Below are 26,715 nucleotides of genomic sequence, written 5' to 3' on the forward strand. Positions count from 1 at the left end.
ACTATTTAGCTTCATGTTCCTCAAAAATCTCTTGATTATTTTCCCTAGTTACCTTATAACTAAGAAACGATAGATAGGCCATTTGGCTTTGAAATTGTTTCTTTAGATAATCAAGTTACTTCTGTTAGGAGGGTGAGCCCAACTTAGGCTATCATTTCTCAGTCGTTTTCTTCAGGATAAATTACTGTTATTGGAATGGCTGATATCGTGAAAGCAAAGACAAATGTCTAATATCTTCTTCACTAAAATAAAAGTGTTCGCAGTAATTCAAATTAGTGGCTTTGGAAAAGTAATGAAATGTGTATGTGGTGACTATAATTTAGAGGGCTTGCTTTCCTGTTGTCTTGCTGAACAGTGGAATCAGAATGCTTAGAATTGGAATGTGTATAAGAGTGTGGATAAGAGTGTGCTATTTCAAGGAGAAATTCCCAAAATTATTTTACATAAGTCCGTACAGATTTTCATAGTAAAACCTTTCAGTAACTACTTTCTGTACTCGTCTGTGTACATTATTTCTTACTCTGGAAAAGGTGTGCTATAGTTTGAATTCATATAGCTAATGCTTCTTTGAAAAAGATACTCTTCATTGTGGTGATATTCTTTCCTGGCATGTGAAGGTATATTTCAGTTATTTCACTTTAACATTTCATTTCATTTACTCTTTAGCATTCAAAACAACATGTTAAGAAAGAATAAGATTATTTTAATTAGATATATACATTTTCACAATCTTCTATATTTACTTTTAGGTGAAAGATATTCTCTCAAAAGTCCAGAAAAATCATGTGGGAAAACCACTGCTGAAAATTGATTTAAATCTGGAACAAGCGGTAAATTCTCTCCCTTTATTAGTTTTCTGTAATTAAATTAGTGAATATGGCTTAATTTTATTAGTGGACACCTAGATTTTACAATAAGTGGCATGCATTTATTATTTTGGAGAATTAAAATGGATTGATAGCATAGAAAGTAATAGGTCGGCCAAGAGTATGTATAGCACCTAATATGTTAGTCTAGTTGTGATTTGAAAAGGGTAGTTGTTCAAAGCCAAGGTAGAATGGGGCATTTTCTTTCCTTATTAGTTCAGACCATTTAGCAAGTAGATGTTTTACTTACTTGCTTGATTAAAGATGACGTAAATGCTCCTAGTTGTAGAATTTAATTAATATGTTTACTGTCTTCTGAATATCATAAATGTCCTATCAGATACTCTTTATTATTTAAAAAATTTTACCATAAAGTCTCATGGGATCAGGAAGTGGTCACCATGTACAACAATATCTTTTGAATCAGTAGGAAGTGTTGACCACAGGTTTTTTTTTTTTTTTTCTCATTAAACTTTTGTTTTAATAGGTCTCAAAATTGTGTGACAGATTTTTGGTCAAGTTGTTTCCATTAAAAACTACTGATTTTAAAAACTAATATCTTAAAACTGCCACACACGCTCAAAAAAGACAAATGGTCCACAAAGTATTTTCCTTTTCTTCTGAAGGTTTTACGATGCATTGTGATCATTAACCAGTCTTTTACTATTAAACTTAAATGGCCAATTGACACAAACAGTTCTGAGACCATTCTTCTACCACTGATTAAGACTGGGGTGGCAGGTATTAGAGATAGTATTCATTTAGCCTTCTGAGCTTTCTGGGCAGATTTGGTGACTTTGCCCGCTCCAGCTGCCTTCTTGTCCACTGCTTTGATGACACCCACAGCAACCGTCTGTCTCATGTCACAAAATAGCCCAGAGGAGGATGGTCAGAGAAGCTCTCAACACACATAGGTTTGCCAGAACCATGTCAATGATGGCAGCATCCCTAGATTTCAAGAACTTGGGACCATCTTCCAGCTTTTTTCCAGAATGACGATCTATCTTCTCCTTCAGCTCAGCAAACTTGCAAGCAATGTGAGCTGTGTGACAATCCAGCACAGGTGTATATCCAGCATTGATTTGGCCTGGATGGTTCAGCATAATTACCTGAGCCATGAAGCCAGCTGTTTCCATTGGTGGGTCATTTTGCTGTCACCAGCCACATTGCCACGATGAACGTCTTTGACAGATACGTTCTTGACATTGAAGCCCACATTGTCCCCAAGAAGAGCCTCACTCAAAGCTTCATGTGCATTTCAACAGACTTTACTTCAGTTGTAACATTGACTGGAGCAAAGGTGACCACCATGCCAGGCTTAAAAACACCAGTCTCCACTCGACCCACTGGAACAGTACCAATACCACCAGTTTTATAGACGTCCTGGAGAGGCAGACGCAAGGGCTTATCAGTTGGATGAGTTGGTGTCCCTTGAACCAAGGCATGTTAGCACTTGGCTCCAGCATGTTGTCACCATTCCAATCAGAAATTGGCACAAATGCTACTGTGTTGGGGTTGTAGCCAATTTTCTTAATGTAGGTGCTGACTTAACGATTTCCTCATATCTCTTCTGGCTGTAGGGTGGTTCAGTGGAATCCATTTTGTTAATGCCAACAGTTAGTTGTTTTATACCCAGTGTGTAAGCCAGAAGGGCATGCTCACGGATCTGCCTATTCTTGGAGATACCTGCTTCAAATTCACCAACATCAGCAGCAACAATCAGGACAGCACAGTCAGCCTGAGATGTGCCTGTAATCATGTTTTTGATAAAGTCTCTGTGTCCTGGGGCATCAATGGTGGTCACATAATACTTGCTGGTCTCCAATTTCCACAGGGAGATATCAGTGGTGATACCACGTTCACATTTAGCTTTCAGTTTATCCAAGACCCAGGCATACTTGAAGGAGCCTTTTCCCATCTCAGCAGCCTCCTTCTCAAATTTTTCGATATTATTTTGTCGATCCCACCTCATTTGTAGATCACATGGCCAGTAGTGGTAGACTTGCCTGAATCTACATGTCCAATGACGACGATGTTGATGTGAGTCTTTTCCTTTCCCATTTTGGTTTAGGTTTAGTGGTGGTTTTCATGACACCTGTGTTCTGGCAGCAAGCCCGTTGCGGAAAAGGTTGACCATCGTTTTTAAATTTCTTTTCTGCGCATAAAGGAAGAGTGTAAAGCTTATGATTTTTGTTTTTGAATTCTTTAGGAACAACTAGAAAGAATCAATGATGCTCTTTCCTGTGAGTATGAGTGCCGCCGGCGGATGCTAATGAAACGGTTAGATGTGACAGTGCAGTCCTTCGGTTGGTCTGATAGAGCAAAGGTAAGACTGTTTTCCCAGTTGTGTCCTGTAGGTGGTACTCTGTGACAGCTCTTCAGGCTGTCTTGTCTGTTATTATAGAACTGTGCCGTATTTGCACTTAACCGTTCTGTCTGAAGCACATGCCCAGGCCAACTAGCAGTCTTATCTAATGATCCTAGTCTTTTGTAAATTCCTCTCTGCAGATATCTTAATTTTTCTCCAGATCTTTCACATTTATTTAAAACTCATAGATGGTGTGAGTTGTGCAATAATATGCATAAAGAAGGGGCATCATATGAGACAGATATAGTAAGCAACTGGTCAAGACAGCAGAATTTTGGAATAGGCACAAGTAGTACTGATGCCAAAACAAGTCTTCTTAAAAGTGTCTTAAGGCATTAAAGGCATTCAAATTGGCAAAGAAGAAGTCAAACCCTCCCTCTTCACCGATGACATGATACTCTACATAGAAAACCCAAAAGCCTCCACCCCAAGATTGCTAGAACTCATACAGCAATTTGGTAGCGTGGCAGGATACAAAATCAATGCCCAGAAATCAATGGCATTTCTATACACTAACAATGAGACTGAAGAAAGAGAAATTAAGGAGTCAATCCCATTTACAATTGCACCCAAAAGCATAAGATACCTAGGAATAAACCTAACCAAAGAGGTAAAAGATCTATACCCTAAAAACTATAGAACACTTCTGAAAGAAATTGAGGAAGACACAAAGAGATGGAAAAATATTCCATGCTCATGGATTGGCAGAATTAATATTGTAAAAATGTCAATGTTACCCAGGGCAATTTACACGTTTAATGCAATCCCTATCAAAATACCATGGACTTTCTTCAGAGAGTTAGAACAAATTATTTTAAGATTTGTGTGGAATCAGAAAAGACCCCGAATAGCCAGGGGAATTTTAAAAAAGAAAACCATAGCTGGGGGCATCACAATGCCAGATTTCAGGTTGTACTACAAAGCTGTGGTCATCAAGACAGTGTGGTACTGGCACAAAAACAGACACATAGATCAATGGAACAGAATAGAGAACCCAGAAGTGGACCCTGAACTTTATGGTCATCTAATATTCGATAAAGGAGGAAAGACTATCCATTGGAAGAAAGACAGTCTCTTCAATAAATGGTGCTGGGAAAATTGGACATCCACATGCAGAAGAATGAAACTGGACCACTCTCTTGCACCATACACAAAGATAAACTCAAAATGGATGAGAGATCTAAATATGAGACAAGAGTCCATCAAAATCATAGAAGAGAACACAAGCAACACCCTTTTTGAACTCGGCCACAGTAACTTCTTGCAAGATACATCCACGAAGGCCAAAGAAACAAAAGCAAAAATGAACTATTGGGACTTCATCAAGATAAGAAGTTTTTGCACAGCAAAGGATACAGTCAACAAAACTAAAAGACAACCTACAGAACGGGAGAAGATATTTGCAAATGACATATCAGATAAAGGGCTAGTTTCCAAAATCTATAAAGAACTTATTAAACTCAACACCAAAGAAACAAACAATCCAATCATGAAATGGGCAAAAGACATGAAGAGAAATCTCACAGAGGAAGACATGGACATGGCCAACATGCACATGAGAAAATGCTCTGCATCACTTGCCATCAGGGAAATACAAATCAAAACCACAATGAGATACCACCTCACACCAGTGAGAATGGGGAAAATTAACAAGGCAGGAAGCCACAAATGTTGGAGAGGATGCGGAGAAAAGGGAAGCCTCTTACAGTGTTGGTGGGAATGTGAACTGGTGCAGCCACTCTGGAAAACTGTGTGGAGGTTCCTCAAAGAGTTAAAAATAGACCTGCCCTACGACCCAGCAATTGCACTGTTGGGGCTTTACCCCAAAGACACAGATGCAGTGAAACACCAGGACACCTGCACCCCAATGTTTCTAGCAGCAATGTCCACAATAGCCAAACTGTGGAAGGAGCCTCGGTGTCCATCGAAAGATGAATGGATAAAGAAGATGTGGTCTATGTATACAATGGAATATTACTCAGCCATTAGAAACGACAAATACCCACCATTTGCTTCAATGTGGATGGAACTGGAGGGTATTATGCTGAGTGAAATAAGTCAATCGGAGAAGGACAAACAGTGTATGTTCTCATTCATTTGGGGAATATAAATAATAGTGAAAGGGAATATAAAGGAAGGGAAAAGAAATGTTGGGAAATATCAGGAAGGGAGACAGAACATAAAGACTCCTAACTCGGGGAAACGAACTAGGGGTGGTGGAAGGGGAGGAGGGCGGGTGTTGGAGGGGAATGGGTGACGGGCACTGCGGTGGACACTTGACGGGATGAGCACTGGGTGTTTTTCTGTATGTTGGTAAATTGAACACCAATAAAAAATAATTTAAAAAAAAAAGTGTCTTAAGGCTATGGACTGTGTTCTAGTTGAAGAGGAGGTTGGAAGCTGGGGGCATTCCCAAATAATGAATCTCTTTATATATAGCTTGCTAGAGAGCCATCTCTCCTCACTCCCATCTTATGGCTTTAGTCTGTACGCAGACCTTGTTTGGGTACCCTGCTCCACTCTTCATCATAGTCTAGAAACTCTCCAAACAGTAAGCTGGGACAATTATAGGGCTCACCACATTTGCTTTCCCTGTTTCAGAGATTACTGTTTTGTGCTCCTTGATATCCAGCGTCTGAAAATCACTGGTTCACATGGGTTGTCCACTTTTCTAGTTGTTTCAGGTGGGAGAGTAAATCTGGTGCCTCTTTGTCTCAGGTATCATCTTATCATCATCATCATCATCATCATCATATTTTTATATTGACCGGAGAGTTCTGCCCACGTTGTATTTGCTGGGGTCACTTGTGCAGCTTCATTCAGCTGATACTTGGACTGGGCTGGAATATTCAAGATGGTTGTCTTGTATGTCTCAGTTCTGCTGATTGCGATGGTGCTTTGGTTGTCTTCTTGGTTCTTATGTGGTCTCTGTCTCCATGTGGTGGTGTCTTGTATTGGTTTCCTATGGCTGTTGTAACAAATTAGCATACACTTAGTAGTGGGTTAAATAATAAATATTTATTCTCTTACAGTTCTTGAGATCAGAAGTCCTAAAATGAAGGTATTAGCAAGGTTGCATTCTCCCAGATGCTTCAGAGGAGAATCTGTTTCCTTTGTATTTCCCAGATGCTTCAGAGGAGAATCTATTTCCTTTGTATTTCCTGTCTTCCAAATGCCACCTGCGTACCTAGACTCTTGACCTCATCTTCTTATCTTCAAACTAGTGTCAGATTGTCCATTCTTTGTCTCTTTCTCTTCTTCCATTTTCTTATCACCTTTTGTCTCTTTCTTATAAATATTCCTGTGATTATACTGGGCCTACTCAGATAATACAGAATAATCTTTCCACCTCAAGATCCTTAAGTTAATCACATTGATATCTGTAAGGTAACATATTCCCAGGTCCTAGGGATTAGGATATTGACATCTCTGGGAAGCTGTTTTTTATTTTACCAGGTATCTCATCTTCCTTCAGTTGGATTTTGCTTTTACTTGCATTGTATTTCTGTATTTCTATACTCCTGCTGCTTTTTTCTTAATATATTTTTTAAAATCAGATATTCTCATGAGTCTTCCATTTTCTCTATACTTTCCCTTCCAAAAGATAATACTCCCCTATTGCAATTTTAGGCTTTTTGCATGGCCATCCTTGGCTCTTACACTATTTCTCTCATCTGGTGACAACCTTTTTCATTCTTTATTCCCTCGTTCTTCTATAGTAAATCCATAAGTAACTTCCCAATAAAAGGTGCATAGGAGATGATTTTTCTGAATCCTTATATTCTGAAAATATGTTTATTCTGCTGCCATATTTGATTGATAGTGTGGGTAAATATAAAAATCTAGGTTGAAAATATTTTCCCCTAAGAATACTGAAGGTATCATTTCATTGTTTTCTAGTGTTTAGTACTGCTGGTGAGAAACCTAATGTCCTTCTGTATCCTTTTAGATGACTTTTAATTTTTCTTTGGAAACTTTTGGACTCTTTTCTCTAGTCTTGGAGTTCTGAAATTTCATAGTAAGTGTTGGTATGGGTTGTCTTCCATTTATTGTGCTAAATACTAAGTGGACCTTTGAATCTGTTAGACTCTTAGCTTTTATATTTTTCTTCATTAATTTCTTCCCTTTTGTTTTCTTTGTTTTCTCTTTCTGCAATTCTTGTTAGTCAGATTTTGAACATCCAGGATAGATCCACTTAAGTTGCTTTATTTTTTTCTCTCATTTACCATCTCTTTTCCTTTTTTGTTGCACTTAGAAATGTCCTCAATTTTATTTTGTTTTTAATATTGAATCTTTGTTTTTGCCATCAGTTTTTAATTTCCAGGGAGTCTTTTTGGTTCTTGAGTTTTCACTTTTTTTCTATTTTTTCCTTGTTAATGGATGTATTATCTTCTTAAATAGAGATGAAAAATTAAAAAAAAAATTGTCTTCAATGATCTCTTTCGTCCAGGGTAATTTTTGGTTGGTTTTTCTTAGTTTCTTTCTTATGGTGGTTTTCTTCAAATGCATGATGGTTCTTGGTTGTTCATATTTAAAAGCAAGACATTGAAAAGCTCTATTTTGCTTTTTAGATTTCACATATAAGTGAAATCCAAGGGTATTTCTCTTTCTCTGGCTTATTTCACTTAGCATTATACCCTCTAGATTCATCAATGTTGTTACAAATGACAACTTCATTCTTTTTTATGGCTGAATAATATTCCATTATTTGTGCATATATGTGTGTATACACACAGACAACCTTCCCACATCTTTTGTATCCATTCATCTATCAGTGTCCACTGAGATATTAGGTTGCTTCCATATCTTGGCTATTGTAAATAATTGTAATTGTAAATAATTCTGCAATGAACCTGAGTTGTATGAGTTCTTTATATATTTTATATATTTTGGACGTAAAACCCTTATTGGTAATCTCGTTTGCAAATCACTTCTCACATTCAGTAGGTTGTTGTTTAGTTTTGTTGGTTTTCCTTGCTGTGTGAAGACTTTCTTTTTTGATGTCTCATTTGTTTATTTTTGCTTTTGCTGTCCTTGCCTGAGGAGACAGATCCAAAAAAAAAAAACTGCTAAGATTGATGCCAAATAGCTAACTGTTCTCTTCTAGGAATTTTAATATTGGTTTCAGTTCTTATTTTAAGTCTTTAACCCATTTTGAGTTTATTTTTGTATATGATGTAAGAAGGTAGTCCAGGTTCATTCTTATGCATATAGCTGTCCAGTTTTCCCAGCACTATTTATCGAAGAGATTCCCCTTTCCCCCTTGAATATACTTGCCTCCTTTGTTGTATATATATATATATATATATATATTTATTTAAAGGTTTTTTTTTTATTTTTTTATTTATGATAGTCACAGAGGGAGAGAGAGAGAGAGAGAGAGGCAGAGACACAGGCAGAGGGAGAAGCAGGCTCCCTGCACCGGGAGCCCGACGTGGAATTCGATCCCGGGTCTCCAGGATTGCTCCCTGGGCCAAAGGCAGGCGCTAAACCGCTGCGCCACCCAGGGATCCCTCCTTTGTTGTATATTAATTGACCATATAAGCATGGGTTTATTTCTGGGCTTTCTATTGTGTTAAAGTGATCTATGTGTCTGTTTTTTTGTGCTAGTACCATACTGTTTTGATTGCTATAGCTTGTACATAGTTTATCATCAGGGAGTGTGCAAGTCCAGCTTTGTTCTTTCTCACAAGTGCTTTTGCTGTTTGGTATCTTTTCTGGTTACATATGACTTTTAGTATTATTTTAGTAGTAGTATTCTGAGTCTGTGAAAAATGCCATTGGTGTTTTTATAGAACTTGCATTGAATCTGTAAATTACTTTGGGTAGTATGGACATTTTAACAATATTAATTATTCTAATCCATGAGCATGGCATATCTTTCCACTTATTTGTGTTGCCTTGAGGTTCTTTCATCAGTGTCTTATAATTTTCAGTGTACAGGTTTTTCCCCTCCGTGGCAAAATTATTCCTAGGTTTTGTTTTGTTTTTTTAATGCAGTTGTAAATGGAATTGTTTTCTTAATGGCTCTTTCAGATAGTTTGTTATTCGCATATAGAAACAACAGATTTCTGTATATTAATTTTGTATCCTGCAACTTTACTGAATTCATGTGTTCGTTTTAATAGTTTTTTTGGTGGAGTCTTTAGGGTTTTCTGTATATAGTATCATGTCATCTACACATAACAGTTTTGCTTTTTCTTTTCAGTTTGGAAACCTTCTTTTTTTCCCCTAGCCTAATCTCTGTGGCTAGGACTTCCAGTACTGTGTTAAGTAAGTGGCAAGAGTAGGCATCCTTGTTTTGTTCCTGATCTGAGAGGAAAAACTTCCAGCTTTTCACTGTTGAGTATGATGTTTACAATAGGTTTGTCATATATGGCTTTTATTATGTTGAGGTATGTGATCTACTTTGTTGAGTTTTTATCATTAATGGATGTTGAATTCTGTTAGATATTTTTTTCTGCATCTATTGAAATGATTGATCATGTGACTTTTATCTTTCATTTCATTAATGTGTTTCACATTTGATTGCAGATGTAAAAACTTTTATATGTGGAATAAATCCGACGTGATTATGGTGTATAATCTTTTTAATGTATTGTTAAATTTGTTTTGCTAATCATTTGTTGAGTTTTGCATCTATGTTTATCAGAGATATTGGCCTGTAATTTATTTTTGTTACTGTCTTTGGTTTCAGAGTAGTGGTGGCCTTTTCAAATGAGTATGGAAACATTTCATCTTCTTCAATTTTATGGGATAATTTGAGAAGGATAGCTATTAACTCTTTACATGTTTGGTAGAACTTAGCTGTGAAACTCTGGTTCTGGATTTTTTTTTTTGTTGGGAATATTTTAATGACTGAATTCCATTGCTAATAATCCTATTCAGATTTTCTTTTTTTTAAAAAAGTATTTTATTTATTTATTCATGAGAGACACAGAGAGAGGGGCAGAGACACAAGGCAGAAGGAGAAGCAGGCTCCATTCAGGGAGCCTGATGTGGGACTTGATCCCAGGACTCCAGGATCACAACCTGAGCCAAAGGCAGATGCGCTTAACTGCTGAGCCACCCAGGCATCCCCTATTCAGATTTTCTATTTCTTCAGGATTTCAGTCTTGAAAGATTGTATGTTTCTTGGGATTTATTATAAGTGTCTAATTTATTGGCATGTAATTGTTCAATGATAATCTCTTATCCTTTGTATTTTGGTGGTATTGATTGCAATTTCTCTAATTCTCCTTGTTTCAGCTCTTTTTTTTGTGGATGAATTTGGCTAAAGCTTTATCAATTTTATCTTCAGAGAATCAGTTCTTTGTTTCATTGATCTTTTCTATATTTTTTTTAGTCTCTAGTGCATTTATTTCTGTCTTGATCTTTATTTTTTTTTTAAGATTTTATTTATTTATTCATGACAGACACAGAGAGAGAGGCAGAGACACAGGCAGAGGAAGGAGCAGGCTCCATGTGGGGAACCCGATGTGGGACTCAATCCTGGGACCCCAGGATCACACCCTGGGCCAAAGGTGGTGCTAAACCGCTGAGCCACCCGGGCTGCCCTGTTTTGATCTTTATTATTTCTTTCCTTCTGTCAACTTTGGGCTTTGTTCTTTTTCTAGTTCCTTTAGGTGTAGATTATTTGAGGATTATCTTGTTTTTTGAGGTAAGCCTGTATTGCTTTCCTCTTAGAGCTGCTTTTGTTGTATCCCATAGATTTTGGAGTGTCGTATTTCCATTTTCATCATCTCTATTTTTTTTTTTAAGATTTTATTTATTTATTGAGAGAGAAAATGCAAGCACAAGCAGAGAGAGAGAAAAGGAGAAGCCGACTCTCTGCTGAGCAGAGAACCTGATGTAGAGCTCAATCTCAGAGCCTTGGCATCATAACCTAAGCTGAAGGCAGACACTTAACCGACTGAGCCACCCAGGTGCCCTCGTCTCAGTATTTTAAAATTTTCTCTTTGATTTCTTCATTGACTCATTGGTTGTTTAATACATGTTATTTAGTTTCCACATGTTTATTTTTTCCAGTTGGCTTCTCGTAATGGATTTCTAGTTTTGTGCTGTTGTCACTGGAAGTGATGCATGGGATGATTTCATTCTTCTTAAATTTTTTGAGACTTGTTTTGTGGCCTAACATCTGGTCTGTCCTGGGGAATGTTCCACATACATTTGAAAAGAATATGTATTCTGCTTTTGTATGGAATGTTCTGTATATATTTTTTAAGTCCGTTTGGTCTAATGTGTTGTTTAGGGCCAGTGTTTCCTTTTTAATTTTTCTGTTTGGATGATCTATCCATAGTTGTAAGTGTGGTGTTAAAATCCCCCACTATTATTATATTAACTTCTTTTATGTCTGTCAATATTTTGCTTTATGTTATCTAGATGCTCCTATGTTGGGTACATAAATATTTACAAGTGTTATATCCTTTTGTTGATTGACCCTTTTTTCATCGTGTAGTACCTGTTTATCTTTTGTTACGGTCTTTGTTTTGTCTAATATAAGGATGGGTATCCAGCTTTCTTCCCATTTCCATTTGAATGGAACATATTTTTTTATTCCATTACTTACCATCCATTGTATCTTTAGATCTGTAGTGAGTCTCTTGTAGCATATAAATGAGTCTTGTTCTTGTATCTATTCAGCCACCCTGTGTCTTTTGGTTAGAGAATTTATTTCATTAATATTTAAAGTAATTATTGATAGGTGTGTACTTAGTTGCCATTTTGTTAATTGTTTTCTGTTTATTTTTGTAGTTCTTCCCTGTCATATCTTCTTGCCTTGCTCTCTTTCCTTGTAGTTTGATGCCTTTCTATAGTGTTATGTTTGGCTTCTATTCACTTTATTTTTTGTGTATCATAGGGTTTTGGTTGTGATTAGTAGGAGTCTTATATATAACAACCTGTGTATTTCATGGTCTATTTTAAGTTGATGGTCACTTAAAATGAGTTGATGAACACCTACTAGGAGCACTGCAGTTTTACTTCCCACTCCCACCAACATTGTATGTTTCTGGTATTATACATTATATCATTTTATTTTATGTATCCCATAACTAATTATTTTAGTTATAGTTGATTTAATACTTTTGTCTTTTAGCCTTCATACCAGTTTTTATAAGTGTTTATTATATAATTGCCTTTACCAATGAGAGTTTTTTTTTTCACATATGTATTTTCTAATTTCTAGCCATGGTCTTTCATTTCTGCTTAAAGAATCTTTTTAACATTTCTTATCTTTTGAGTGTTGATGAACTCCATTGCTTGTCTGGGAAACTCTTACTTCCCTGTCAATTCTGAATGATAACCTTGTTGGATATTCTTAGTTGTGATTTTTCTTTTCAGCACATTGAATAGACCGTGTCACTCCCTTCTGGCCTACAAGATTTTTGCTAAAAGAATCAGCTGATAGACTTATATATAACTAATTTTTGTTGTTGTTGTTGTCTTTAAGATGCTCTCCTTTTTTAACTTTCGATATGTTAATTATCAGTGTGTTGTGTTATGGATCTCTTTGGGGCTCTCTTTGCTTCCTGGATCTGGTTATCTGTTTTCTTTCCTAGGTTAGGGAAGTTTATAGCCATTATTTTTTCAAATAAGTTTTTGCCTCTTTTTTTCTCTTTTTTCCTTCTGGGATCCTTATAATGCAAATATTAGTATATTTGATGTCTTGGAGATCCCTTAAACTGTCCTTGCTTTTATTTTTATTTTTTAAAGATTTTATTTATTTATTCATGAGACAGAGAGAGAGAAAGAAAGAGAGAGAGAGAGAGAGAGAGGCAGAGACACAGGCAGAGGTAGAAGCAGGCTTCATGCAGGGAGCCTGATGCAGGACTCGATCTCGATCCTGGGTCTCCAGGATCACGCCCTGGGCTGAAGGCAGTGCTAAGCCACCCAGGCTGCACCAGGTGTTCTGATCAGGTGATTTCTACTACCTTGTCTTCCAGGTCACTCTCTGTTCTTAATCATCCAATATGCTTTTGATTCCTGCCTTTTTTATTTCATTTATTGTGTGTTTTAGCTCTGGTTGGTACTATTTTACACTGTTAAAATTTTCACTTCATTCTTCTCCTGAGTTCAGTGAGCACCTTTATGCTCATTACTTTAAACTGTTTTAGATAACTGCTATTTCATTAAGGTCTTTTTCTGAGGTTGTGTTTTGTTCTTTCATTTAGATTATATTTCTCTGTTTCCTCATTTTGTCTCTTTGTTTGTGTCTATGCATTAGGCAAATTGGCTACCTGTCCTAGTCTTAAAGGGGTGGCTTTGTGTAAGAGATGTCCTGGGGGGTCCAGAAGTGCAAATCCCTCCTGATTGCCAGAGCCACATGCTCACGGGTCATTTTTTTGTGTAAGCTGTGTATGCCTCCCTATTATGGGACTCTGCAGTGAGTGAGGCTCTCAGTGGAACACTGCCAGCATTAGCAGGTTAGATTGAGAGTTTGAAGATGCCACCTGCAAGTATCGGCACTAGCAAAGTAGAATGTGGTCTCTAAAATGTCACCCAACACTGTTTCCATCTCTAAAGTATATCTCAGCAGCTGCTTGCCTCTGTGGCAGACACCCCAGGACTAGTGTAGTGAGTGGACACCTTTACCTATGGTTTGGGTACTTTTCCAACTTGCATTTTATCACTGAGTCCTGAGGCCAGTGAGTCCTTTAAGAACAGGTATTCTGTTGCCTGTAGCTCTATTGTTTTCCTGGATATAATCTGTTTTCAAAGTCTGGCGTTTTGGGGGCTCATCTCTTTTGTGCAGGATATAAGGGTTGGAGTTCCTGGTGTTGAGTTCCAGCCCTTTACTCCTCAGGGAGAAATTCCATTTTTGAGATTCTTTCCTAACTGCATTGCCATGCCTGGTGTGCCAGGTGTCCTCTCACCTTTGGTGAGAGGAGGCCTCTGCCACTCCTACTCCTCTTGATGCTGCCTCTTAGTTCCTTCTTGTGGAGTCTCTGTTCATTCAGTTTTCAGGGCTTTTTCTGAGGAGATTATTCCTCATGTAGCTATTTGTTTTGACCACAGGAGGAAGTGAATTCAGGATCCTCTTATGCCACTGTCAGAACCCTTTTCTGAGAAAAAATTTTTTAGCATAGTAATAGAATAGCTGTAAGGCAGAGTTGTAGACTGTCATTCATGTATTTTCTTTTAATAAACATTTACTCAGCACCTCTGTGTATCAGGCATTATGATATACCTGGTTCTGGATGAATATTTCAGTACCCTATATGATCAGATATAGAATATTTTCAGAAGATTCTTATATCCATGATACTAATCAGCTTCTCAGATGGGGTAAGCCTCTTTGTATTCTCCACGTGCATCAGGTTAAACTTGAGGTGTGTGTGTGTGTGTGTCTAGGTCATTGGAGTGACTGTTGGATGCAAGGAACCCAGATACTCTAAGAGCTATGAGTTACTAAAGAAGTAGTAGATGACATGATTGGGGATCTCAAGAAATGGAATAAAGTTCAGTTGTTTGGGAAGTAACAATTCTTTTGGCCTCTGAAACTAAGTAGGGTTGGTTTATGTATTGGGTCTCCAGTTTAACCTGATTGAATTTTTTTTTAAGATTATTTATTTAAGGACCCCTGGGTGGCTCAGTGGTTGAGCATCTGCCTTCTGCTCAGGGCATGATACCAGGTCTGGGGATCAAATCCCAAATCCGGCTTCTTCATCCTCTGCCTGTATCTCTCCCTTCTGTGTCTCTCATGAGTAAGTAAAATCTTTAAAAATTATCTACTTAAAAAAATAATAAAGATTATTTATTTGAGAGAAAGCACAAGTGGGGATGTGGTGGAGGACCAGAGGGAAAGAGAGAGGCAGGAGCCCTATGTGAGGCTTGATCCCAAGGACCCCAAGATCGTGACCTGAGCTGAAGGCAGATACTTAATTGACTGAGCCACCCAGGTGCTTCTTAACCTGATAGAATTTCAGTGAGAAAAAGGAATTTGAGAATATAAGGAAAGTTGTGAAATGTAGTGCATTAAAAATGTCTTAAAGTAGTAACTTAGGATGTTTTCACTATTGATCTTAAATTTATACAGAAATCCAAAATGAGTTTTGGTACGTGGTTTTCTTTGAACATTCAGAATGGAGTGGATGTATGGACATGTTGACTCTTTACTAGCCTTAAAACTTAGGGAGTTTGAGAAAATACACCTTTAGGAAATACCTTAATATTTATCTTCTCATCTTCATCTTTTTTCATCATGTTTTAGGTCAAGGAGGTTGTGTTTTATTCTTTATTCCTTAGTCTGGATGATGTCTAAAAATTTTTATAGGCTATTTTTAGGGCAGTTTTGTCCTTTCATTTGATCCTGTTCAATTGAGTATATGAATACATGCAATTGTACCCTGAGTTTCCCTATTAAATTGAATATATCGTTATCATTTACCTCCCCCCCATTTCATGTATCTGAGATTGTTGAATCACTTATAAAATATTGTTCTACAGCATTTAAACTCTTTGCAGAATATTTTATCATATAGGTATATTCTATTGATATTGAGATTTTCTTTAATCTTGTCTTACCCTTTAATGAAATCTTCAGCAGCTAAATTTTTGTTCATGTCTGTGATATATTCCTAAAATGTAATTTCTTCATGAAATAATATGTGTAAAAAAAAAAAGAAATAATATGTGTAAATAGATTTTAATGTTTTCGATGCATACTCCAGATGCAACTCTAGAGAGTTGCCCTTCAGAAAGATTATAAATGTTAGTATAGTTAATCTGATTTATTATTTTGCTAGTATTGAGCTAGGAGTGAGTATAATTTTATAGTTTGGTTTTTTCACTGATTGTATTGTGATCATTATCTCATACCTCTAAAAGTTTTATTTTAATATTCTTTATAAAATTATTTTTTAATTTTTTTGAGATAAAATTCACCATCTTAAAGTATACCGTTCAGTGGTTTTTAGTATATTCACTATATTTTTGTAACCATTACTACTGACTAGTAAAGTTCCAGAACCTTTCTTTCACCCTAAAAAAAAACATGTGCCCATCAGCAATCATTCCCAGTACTCCCTACCTCCTTTCTCTGGCAGCTACTATGATCTCTTTCTGTCTTTCTGGCTATTTTGACAGTTCACATAAGTGTAATCATTCAATATGTGGCTTTTTTATGTCTGGCTTCTTAGCCTAAGGCTTTCAAGCTTCATCCATTGTTTTTGATATAATCTTTTCAGTATCCCTTTTATGCCTGCATTATATTTTATCCTATAATGATACCATAATTTCTTTAGACATTTCTTCTTGTATTAACAACCGCTAGGAATATTAATATATGTATTTTTTATTTATACATTTCAAAGTGTATTATGGTGGATTCCTAAGTGGAAATTTGCTGTGTCAAAGGTTATGATTCTTAATGTTCTTGATTCCCATGGCCAAATTGTTTTCTGCAAAGTTTTTATGAATTTAAATTTCTACCAGTAGGGTAAATAAAATTTTGTCCTCACTTTAGCTTCCTTAATATTTAGAATATTAACAATTTTATTGCTAACTTGATGGTTAAAAAAGACTAAATTGTTTTAAGTTGTATATTTTCATTATTGGTAAAATTCAGCTTTTTTTCATAGGCTTATTAGTCATTTGAATTTCCTCTTGTTTTGAAATTTCTTTTTGTTTGTCTTTTTTCATCTTAGGGTCTTCCTGTTTTCTTTTTCATTGAGCTTTTTATATATCAAGGAAGTTATCTAGTTGCTTTATTTGTAGAAACTATTTTCACTAAGTTTTAAAAATTTTGTGTCTTTGATATATGGAAATTTTTATCTTTATAGTTAAAATTTTCAATTTAAAATAAAACCTTAAACAGTGAACTCTATTATGCCTTATTATTTTCATTTTCTTATAAATAGCCATTTATTCCAACATCATTTAAAAATTAATACATCCAAAAAAAATTAATACAATCTTTTTTTTTTTTTTTTTTTTTTACTTCCCACCTCCATTTCTCACTGGTGTTTGATATGGTCACGTATTGCATCCATATACTTATGAAGCTCTGAATCTTTTTTTTAAAGATTTTATTTACTTATTCATAGAGACACAGCTGGAGAGAGAGGCAGAGACACAGGCAGAGGGAGAAGCAGGCACCATGCAGGGAGCCCGATGTGGGACTGGATCCCGGGTCTCCAGGATCACGCCCTGGGCTGCAGGTGGCGCTAAACCACTGCCGCCACCAGGGCTACCTGAAGCTCTGAATCTTAATTGCCTATTTTGTTTCATTAGTTTATTTTTTCCTCCAAGTTCCATTTAATTAGACGGAAATAGGATAGTATATCATTATCTGTACATGTGCCTAGAGGTCAACTAGACTTTTATTAGTAGGTAGGCAAAACTGGGACTCTGTGTATTTGGGGAAACTATTTAAACTTTCCAGGTCTCATTTCTTTATCTTCCAAAGGAGATGATAAAAGCAACCACTCTAAAAAAGATGTTCTAAGGATTAAAGAACTGATTAAATGGATAGTGTCCTGGCACATTTAATAAGTACTTAAGGAATGTTAGCTGTTAAAACAGTGATGATGATTTCATATATTACATAGTAATATCTGGTAGAACTCTTTTCAAAATTCTTTTAGTCAAAATTACATATTTAGCTTCTGGATTAACTTTAGATTCCTTTTTTTTTTTTTTCCTTTACTCCATCTCCTCAAAAACCATTCCAGTAGGATTAAAATAAATCTGTAAATTAATTTGGGGGAAAAAATGACAATACTACATGACACTATCCAGAAACTTGGCATTTCTCTGGATTCCTTCAAGTTTTCCTTTTATTTTTATAGGATTTACTAATAATGTTTCCTTCTTAAAGGTCCTATATGTGTTTTTGGTTAAAGCTATTTTTAGATATTTTATTAGCTAATATTGATGGAATCTTTTTGTATTATTTTAAATGACTTGTTATTGGTAGTTATGTATTCTTTTGGCATCTGTTGGTCTCTTTTTTTCATTCTGCATACAAATGATGAGATATTTAAATGTTTCGCTCTTTTCTGTTTCTTTGCTTATACATTATCTTTTTTTTTCTTTCTGAAGATTATGATTGCCATTGTTCTTTTATTGAAATGTTCTTTGGCTCCTTTAACCCCTAAATTTTGTTATTTAGGTAAAAACAGATGACATAGCAAGAATTTACCAGCCTAAGCGTTATGCTTTATCGCCCAAGACAACAATTACACTGGCACATTTACTTGCTGCACGTGAAGATCTGTCTAAGATCATTAGAACAAGTAGTGGTTCCAGCCGAGAGAAGACAGTGTGTGCCATTAATAAGGTTGGTTTTTCTTTCAGTACAGTGGAGAAAGAATTTATAATCTCTTCATTTGATGTTTTTACAGATTTTAATCCATTTTTCTCTTACAATCCGGTAAACTAGAAAAGAGAGTGGTGAAAGTATTTCAGTTCATACAGGCTGTTATTTTTTTTGTGTGTGTGTGTGTGTTTATTTGAATTTCTGTATTCATAAATCAAACCACAGTTTTATTTGAATTAGAGGAATTAAGAATTTTTTTTATCAGTAGCTTTAGCAAGAATTATTTGCCTTCTTTCCAGGAATGTATTTAATTTTTGTCAGTAAAATCCTGTGGTAGTTGTTTCAAGTAGTGACAGATTCCTTATATCCTTGATGTAAAACAAGTACATGCTTTGGAGACCTGTAGATTTGGATTCACATCCTAGCTCTATCATTTACATGGACCAATCACCTCGGGCAAGTTTACTGGATCTTTTGGAGATTCCATTTTCTGATTAAGAGTATGGATTCATTTCTCCAACACTGCTTTTAAATAAGCTCAAAGAGACTGAATCTTTTACAATAGCAATAGCAGTAATTTAGATTTATCAGTTTTACTGGCGTGTGTTCTATATTTAGAGCACTTTATGACAGACTTTATCACAAAAGAGCAAAAAGTCAGAAGAGATTTTGGCAATTTTAAAACATTGTTACTCATGAAAACAGTGTCCTTGATACAGTCAGTATATCTTGGAGAGGGATGATTGTGCATAAAGTCAACTTGTTAATTATTGCTGTTAGTCACCAGTGTTCCTTCCTCTTCCATTTTAGATCAACCTCTTCTATCTTTGGAAAGTATTCTGTCTAAAAATACATTATTTAGTATCTTATATCAGGTTATAATCTGGTCTTGCCAGATTAAGAGTTCTACTTTTTAAAATGATATTGCCCATCTCTTTTCAAATTTATAACTTATAGTCTCTTTGAAAGCAGTCTTAATCAGTTCTTGGAGTAGCAGCATAGCATATTTATTTGGTGGAGAGGCCAATGGAAATAACAACCAAAAAGGCTGCTTTTTGCATTTGGTAATTAGGACATTATTGGTGACTTTAAAAGAATGTTTGCATTCTTCAAACACTGCCCCACAGTAAGGAGGATATTGTACTTTTTGTCTTTAATTTATGATGTAAATTACTAAAACATGGTTTTGATTAGAGGATCAATGGAAGTAGAACCCATCTGATTTGTAGGTCATTTTTGTTGTGGCAGTTACCTTCTTTCCTGAAAGAGACTAGCAGGAAGCTAGTCTCCTAGCTTCCTTCCTCACCATTGTCTGTGTTTATTGGATATATTTAAAGTAGCTCCTTTCTACAGCAGGCTGGGGACTTAAACTCCTCCTTGGCTTATCCTTCAAGTATTGTAAAGCATGGTAAAGAGAGCCTATCAAGACTTTATTTTTTGTACAATTATATAGTATCATTACTGAATGCTAGTGGGCTTAAGTTTCATAAGAAAGGAATAGTTCATTGAGAATCCTCGTATCTCTAGAGTGATACCATGGATTATAATCATTATATTCATCTTTAACATCTCATATCCAAGTGTTACCATATATACTTCATACTTTGTTAAAATAACACATGTTTAGGAATATAGTCTTTTATTGGATAATCCATTACCAAATGAATGGTAATGGGAAGTCTAGAGTTGTATAAATAGATACAAAGTTAATGAATATAGTTTATGTATACTGAAAATGTTCTGCTAAAAATATTTTAGTATGGTGAGTACTGCATTTGTTACAGAATTTGGTAAACAAATTTAAACAAGAGAAAATTAACAAGCCCTTAAGTCTCAGTAATATTCCCCGTATTGTTTTAAAATAATTCCATGTTGTGAGGAATTTGTCATACAACACATTTATATTTTCAGTATTAATTTGTATTGCATGTCTCATACTTTCATGTCCTTAAATATTTGGCTTCTATTTCTTTATTAGAACAGTAAATTCAATATCAGTTGAATTCTTTATGTAAATTGTAATTTCTAAATATATTAGAAACTGAAAGACAGTGTTTCTTCACACAGGTGCTGATGGGAAGGGTGCCTGACCGAGGAGGACGGCCAAATGAAATTGAACCACCACCCCCTGAAATGCCCCCTTGGCAAAAGAGACAAGAAGGGGGCGGAAGGGGTGGTTGGGGTGGTGGGGGTGGTCGAGGAGGTGGTGGGGGTGGAAGAGGTGGCTGGGGAGGTGGGGGAGGTTGGGGAGGCGGTGGTAGTGGAGGAGGAGGAGGAGGAGGAGGAGGGTGGGGAGGAAGTGGGGGAGGGGGAGGTAGAGGAGGAGGTTTTCAAGGCAGAGGAGATTATGGTGGGAGGGGAGATTATGGTGGAAGAGGAGGGGGCTATGGTGGAAGAGGAGGCTATGGTGGAAGAGGTTATGGAGATCCATATGGAGGAGGTGGTGGTGGATATAGAAGATATTAAAAACTACCAAAATTAGATAGCAGTGCTTACTTCTTGGCAGAGACATTAGGTGTAGTGTTGTAAATAACATACTTGGAATGTCATCTTTGAAGTAAACACCATGTTAGATTCCCTGATACCATTCTTGAATTGGGTTAATATGTGAGAGCATTGTTTTATACTACCATTTGATCTCTTAGGCAAAGTGATGATTTTTCCATATTCTGTGTATCCTTGAGCATGTCTTTTTAAAACAAAAAATGAGCAAAAATTATTTTTAAAAATGTAAATATTTATTACCATCAGACTTGGAAAATGGAAAGTATTTTATTGTCATGATTGAATTTAGATTGTTACCTGTATTTTATTCAGATTTGAAACACATAAATTATCCCACTTGTTATGGAAAGGAATATAGACTATTGTCTCATCTGTATTCCTGTGGCTGTGTTTTGTATTTGATAATTATACTCCATGAAATAGGGAACGGAACTGATCTGATAGGTAGTTGTCATGACTTGTTTGTTTTTTTATAGGAGGCAATTCCTCTGACCAGGATTCTGTTAAAGTTCATTAATTGAAGCTCAAGCCTATTTTTTGCTATGTATATTTGATTTATTTTCCAAGTGGATTTGAAATCTGATTTTGTTTAACAAAGCAAAATTAAAGAATGAGGTCAGACTTACTCTAAAAGGGATGAGGACAAATAATAATTTTACATGGTGATGTGAAAAATACTCATTTAAACTGGTCTCTTCATCATTTGTGCCATCACTTTAGGTGTTTGGATATCAAAAAGCAGATTAAGCTGTATTGCCCAGGATTAGGGCAGTAATTTCCAGTTTCAGTCCATTGGAGGTAGAACTGGGGCATCCCTTGGAAATTCTGATTCATAGCTAGATTTTGGAAACAGGGAATGTAGTTGGTGGTTGGAGGAAGTAAAGGTTTGGGATAGAGTTGTGAATTTGAATCATGGCACTAGCCCAGAGGTGCTGTGGGCTGAAATGACCATAGCTCTCAAGGATTGATTTGTCCTCATTTATCAAATAAGGAATATGACACTTGCACTCTTCTCAGATTGTTTCATAAAGATCTAACTACAAGTGCAATTTATTGAGGGCTTGTTGTGAATGGTTTAAGAAGCGGGCTAAGTAATGCATTTTCCTCTTAGTATAGAGAGTTAGATAAGAGAGTCACATATATTTTTTCATTCCCACTGTAAAATGTGTATCCTAGTGTGGGCTCCTGGTTGACACCTGTACGTAACAACTTTCTGTGATCTAGCAAATTCAGCAGATAGAAAGCTGATTATCAGTGGACACATCGTATTTGATATTTGGCAGTTTCATTGTTGTTGTGTTGTTTGCTTTACAGTAAACCCTGAACTGAAATCTAGAACAATGTTAAAACTTTAAAAGTAAATATAGTGTATACTGCAGTCTTTGCCATGTAGTTTTCAAGCTAACTCTTCAAAGAAGTTTGTTCAGGATAGGGAAACATACTTTAGGTTATTTGTAAAATAGAATTTAAAAATGTGTTTATATTTAATGAATATACTTAATTTCATTTGTGATAGTTGGGAAAAAAGGCTTTCCATAATTAAAACATTTTTTTTCAATAGCTATGAACTCTGAAAAATAAATAATTTCTAAAAATATGTAATCAAAGACTACTGGAGTATAGTTGCTGACTTAGAAGGGGTTTACAACTACCTTCAACTTTTATCACTAAAGGTTTATGGCAAACAATGGCAGAAACATTAATTTGTCCATTTCTGTAAGATTTCCTTGTATTTTCATAGGAGTGCTGTTGAGTATTGTGCTCACTTTAAATCTTTTTATTTATTTATTCATGAGACACACACACAGAGGGAGGCAGAAACACAGGCAGAGGGAGAAGCAGGCTCCTTCCTTGCAGGGAGCCCGATTGTGGGACTTGATCCCAGGACCCTGGGATCATGACCTGAGCCGAAGGCAGACGCTCAGCCACTGAGCCACCCAAGGTGCCCCTGCTCACTTTAAATCTTGTCCAATTTTATCACTGGCTCCTGGAATCACTTCTATTTACACATTCTTATAAATTTCACTTGAATGAAAAGCAGGATGATTTAGACCCTAACATCTTATTCTTCCCTGGAAGGTAGGATTTTCATGATACTCTTTTTTTAAATAAAAATTTCTTTGGTAGAAGAGTGTGCTGAGCAATATCTAGACTAGCAGTAGGCAGTGTGGGGTTTTGGTATCAATAGCCATAATTTGAAAATGTGTTATAAATTGATTGTGGTACAAATGTAGAGTATGATGAATGGTACTTCACTGCTTCCTACAGTCTAAACCTTTTTATGGACCTCCTCTTCATTCCTTTTTGCCTGGTTCTCAATTTCATTTTTCCCTATTACCTCATTTATCCTCCCCCCCCCCCCCTTTTTTTCTTCCCTGCCTTGGTCTAGTCTTTGGTATCTTATAGCATCTAAACACAAGACCTTACTGAGAGATTCTGGATTAAAGTAAGGAATCTCTCATCTGTACCATGTAAAGAATATGTATCCCCATCCATTTTATGTCAAAAGAAGGTACAATAACCCAGAAAAGATGTGTGACCAGGGAATGTTCTGAGCAACGAGACTATATATGCCTTATAAGGACATACATAGAGAAAAGGGGGATGGAAGAAAGGAGGCAGTTTAATCTCTTCAGAATCAGGTTGTCAATGTGACTTATTTTGTAAGAAGTGTTAAGAATTGCCAAAATGATAAATATACCCACATCCAAATATAACAATGCATCCTGTAGTGGAATTTACCCCACTATTCATTGGTCTGGTTAAACAAAAGTTGGCTGGCGGTTAAGGGAAAGTCCTGACCATCTCTTAATCACTCTAATCATGAACACAAATGAATTGCTCTGGGGGGGTGGGGTCTATATTAGAACTATCCTCTACCAATTTCATGCACAACTCCAAAGTTGTTCTTTACTTGCTAGTTTTCTTAGAACTATGGAATTAAAGAGAAAAGCCACAGAGAAATGACCACCTCAAATCTATCTCCTTCATTGTTAAGTATTTATAGATAGTATTTGGGGACCACTGTAAGTCCTTATGCAATAGGATCGGAAAAGGTTGAATATTTCTGTACTGTTACTTCAAGTTATAAAAAGGTTTAGAAAAACTTACACCGAGTAATTTTTTCCTTTTCCTTCCAGGAAAACCCAGTTAATAGAATAGGGGGAGTGGTGTCAGCTGTGGATTGTAGTAAAAATTCAAGAGAAGCTTCTGCATATTCATAACTAGAAGAAACAACACAGCTATGTGGTAGGGATTTGAATTTTTTTATCATACAAATATTACACAAAGAAAACTTACATTAGATATCAAAAAAAAAACCCTTTACAATCTGTACACTTGTTTTTTCCTTGCAGTTCTTTTACATTATACATCCTTTAGACAGAAATTCACAAATGGTCAGTAAAAAGGCAAGTTAATTACCAAAGAAAATGAGAAATGACGTTGCTGTTGACAAAACAAGATTTGTCCTTGTTTTGACAGATAAATAGGTGCTCAAACTTATTTCGAGTCTAGGCTTGCTTGACAAACCAAAAGTTTCCAAAAATATTATTTCTATAGATTCTAACCCCATGTAGTTCAGTGCAAATAATATTATTTAACATACTATTCTTCTTTGGCCCTTGCTGGACTGTAAAAACTTCTAACAAAACTGCTTCCTATCCATTTCAGTGATAAGTTCTGGAATGCGTGAGACCCTCCAGCCATATTGCTTTGACTGATTAAGGAGCTCTAACCTTTGGAATTCTAGGATTACAGATTATGTACACAAGAATGAACTTGGGATCTCTATTTTGGATGGAGGGAAGGAAAATGAAAAAATTCGTGTTATGTGACTACACTTATGAAGAAATTGAGCTGTACCACCTTTGGTCTATATCAGAGGGAAAGAATAATAATGAAGAATGTGAATTTTAAAGATTATCAGAAATTAATGTTTGTTACTTACATTATATGGACAAAGTGCTTCACCTGGTGATGGACCAAAGCAGCCTGCTATGGAGATTTCTGAGTTTGGAATTAGGGTAAATTTTTGTGTAAAGCAATTCTTTAAAACACTAACGGAAAGCTACTTACTAGCTTTGTCACTAACAGTACAAGGAGGTATGCAAATAGGAATTGGTCTTCATCAAAGAAACTTCTTAAATGGTCTGAATCCTCCAAGGAAGTTACACTGTATATATACTTTGTATTCTGATTAAGATTTGGTATTGCTGGCTTTAGGTTTCGAACTTTAATTGTGGAGATTATGTTCTTAGCAATTGGTCAACTTGTGTATGAATTTCAGATCTGCTTGGTACCAAGCTTTCTAAGCATAGAAGGTAAGTTCCCCTCAAAAAGAAAATTTCATGAACTTTTTAGAGAAATCAAGAGTCTGATAAATTTTACAGATCGAGAGTTTGTAAACAGTTGCCCAGACAACTAAATGAGCCCATTTATCATTAACTTTCATTAATAGAAAACTCATAGGACTCTTAATTGTGATTTTGCTAAATAGTACAGTTTACATTGTAAGCAATTTATCTTGTAACAAACTGAGCTTTATATTTGTGGATTTGTGTAAATGACAGAGTTGTTTAATTCACTTCCACATTTTATGAAGGAGGAAACAAAATTCCAAGTCACATGCATACTTGATATTGTATATACATGATATATACACATATACACACTCTCAGGTCTTATTGAAGCCTCTGATCCAGTTAGCTTATTTCTAAATAATATTAATAGTGAAGACAGTATAGCACAAATTCAGTTCAAAATAGTTACTTCAAAAAAAGAAAGGATAAAGATGGCACATGAAAAGTTAAATAGACTCTTATCAAAAAGCCATAAATTCCTAATTCTATCCAATATAGATATAGAAGGACAAACATCATGTTTGTAGGGTTTTTTTTTTTTTTTTTTAAGGTACCTGGCCATTTGCGTATGAGGTGGTATTAGCTATGTTTCCAGATATTTCATTTGCCTACTTAACAGCGGTAAGACTAAAACTGAGTTGACCTGTAATTAGATAATGTCTTGGTCACTTACCCCGCGCCCCCTCCCCCATTCTGTGGCTTCATCTTCAGAAGTTTATTCCTAGGGTAGATATCCTCATGTGAATATGAGCCTAGTGAGGAAGGAGTGGGGAAAAATGTAACTGATGAGATCTGAGGTAGTGAAGTGGGAACCCAGATTCGAAAAGAAGGCTGGAAGATAGAGGAAGTATATCTATTTTTAGAATATATCTTTCCATTGTGAGCAAGCTTTGGATGGAACAAAACAAACCCCTCAGTTCACAGAAAACCCACAGAAAGAAGCAAATAGATTTTCCAGGGATTTTAGTTCTAAGGAAGAAGTAGCTACACAGGCAACATAGGAGAATCAACCTTGTCGGAAATCTGTAGTCATGTTTTTATCAAGCTGTTGGTGTTATTCCCCGGGGGGAAGAAAAAGTTTGGTATGAATGGGAAAAATTTTTGCATTCTTTAGCTTTCCTACCCTTTGATTCAACGGACTAGGAGTCTTTCAAGTAAAAAAAAAAAAAAAAAAGAAAAAAAGAGAAAAAAAAGAATAACTTGCTTTTCTTTTTTAAAGTACCCTTTTTAAATAGCTGGACACTCAAAGATTCCCCAGGGGTTTGTGTTACTGGTTTTATTTTGGAGACCTCTGATAGACTTGACACATTGTACTCCTCCAGTTTCTGGGCTAAGAACAGTCACCTTGTTCCATCT

General features: G+C 35.9%; 2 protein-coding genes across 2 annotated transcripts in view; one reads left to right on the forward strand and one right to left on the reverse strand.

The window, feature by feature from the left end:
- The window catches only part of FAM98B (family with sequence similarity 98 member B), a 43,216-nt gene extending 16,661 nt beyond the window's left edge, over positions 1 to 26,555 (forward strand). Inside the window, exons 5-8 of the mRNA XM_072738228.1 lie at positions 750 to 830; positions 3,076 to 3,192; positions 18,347 to 18,514; positions 20,561 to 26,555. Of these exons, the coding sequence (XP_072594329.1) occupies positions 750 to 830; positions 3,076 to 3,192; positions 18,347 to 18,514; positions 20,561 to 20,959 (765 nt within the window). The 3' untranslated portion in view covers positions 20,960 to 26,555. The remainder of the gene's footprint in view (positions 1 to 749; positions 831 to 3,075; positions 3,193 to 18,346; positions 18,515 to 20,560) is intronic.
- RASGRP1 (RAS guanyl releasing protein 1) overlaps positions 26,530 to 26,715 on the reverse strand; it is a 75,848-nt gene continuing 75,662 nt past the window's right edge. Inside the window, 1 exon segment of the mRNA XM_072738227.1 lies at positions 26,530 to 26,714. Within this exon segment, the coding sequence (XP_072594328.1) occupies positions 26,690 to 26,714 (25 nt within the window). The 3' untranslated portion in view covers positions 26,530 to 26,689.

The sequence above is a fragment of the Vulpes vulpes genome, chromosome 15, assembly GCF_048418805.1.
Source record: "Vulpes vulpes isolate BD-2025 chromosome 15, VulVul3, whole genome shotgun sequence".
Taxonomy (NCBI): Eukaryota; Metazoa; Chordata; class Mammalia; order Carnivora; family Canidae; genus Vulpes; species Vulpes vulpes.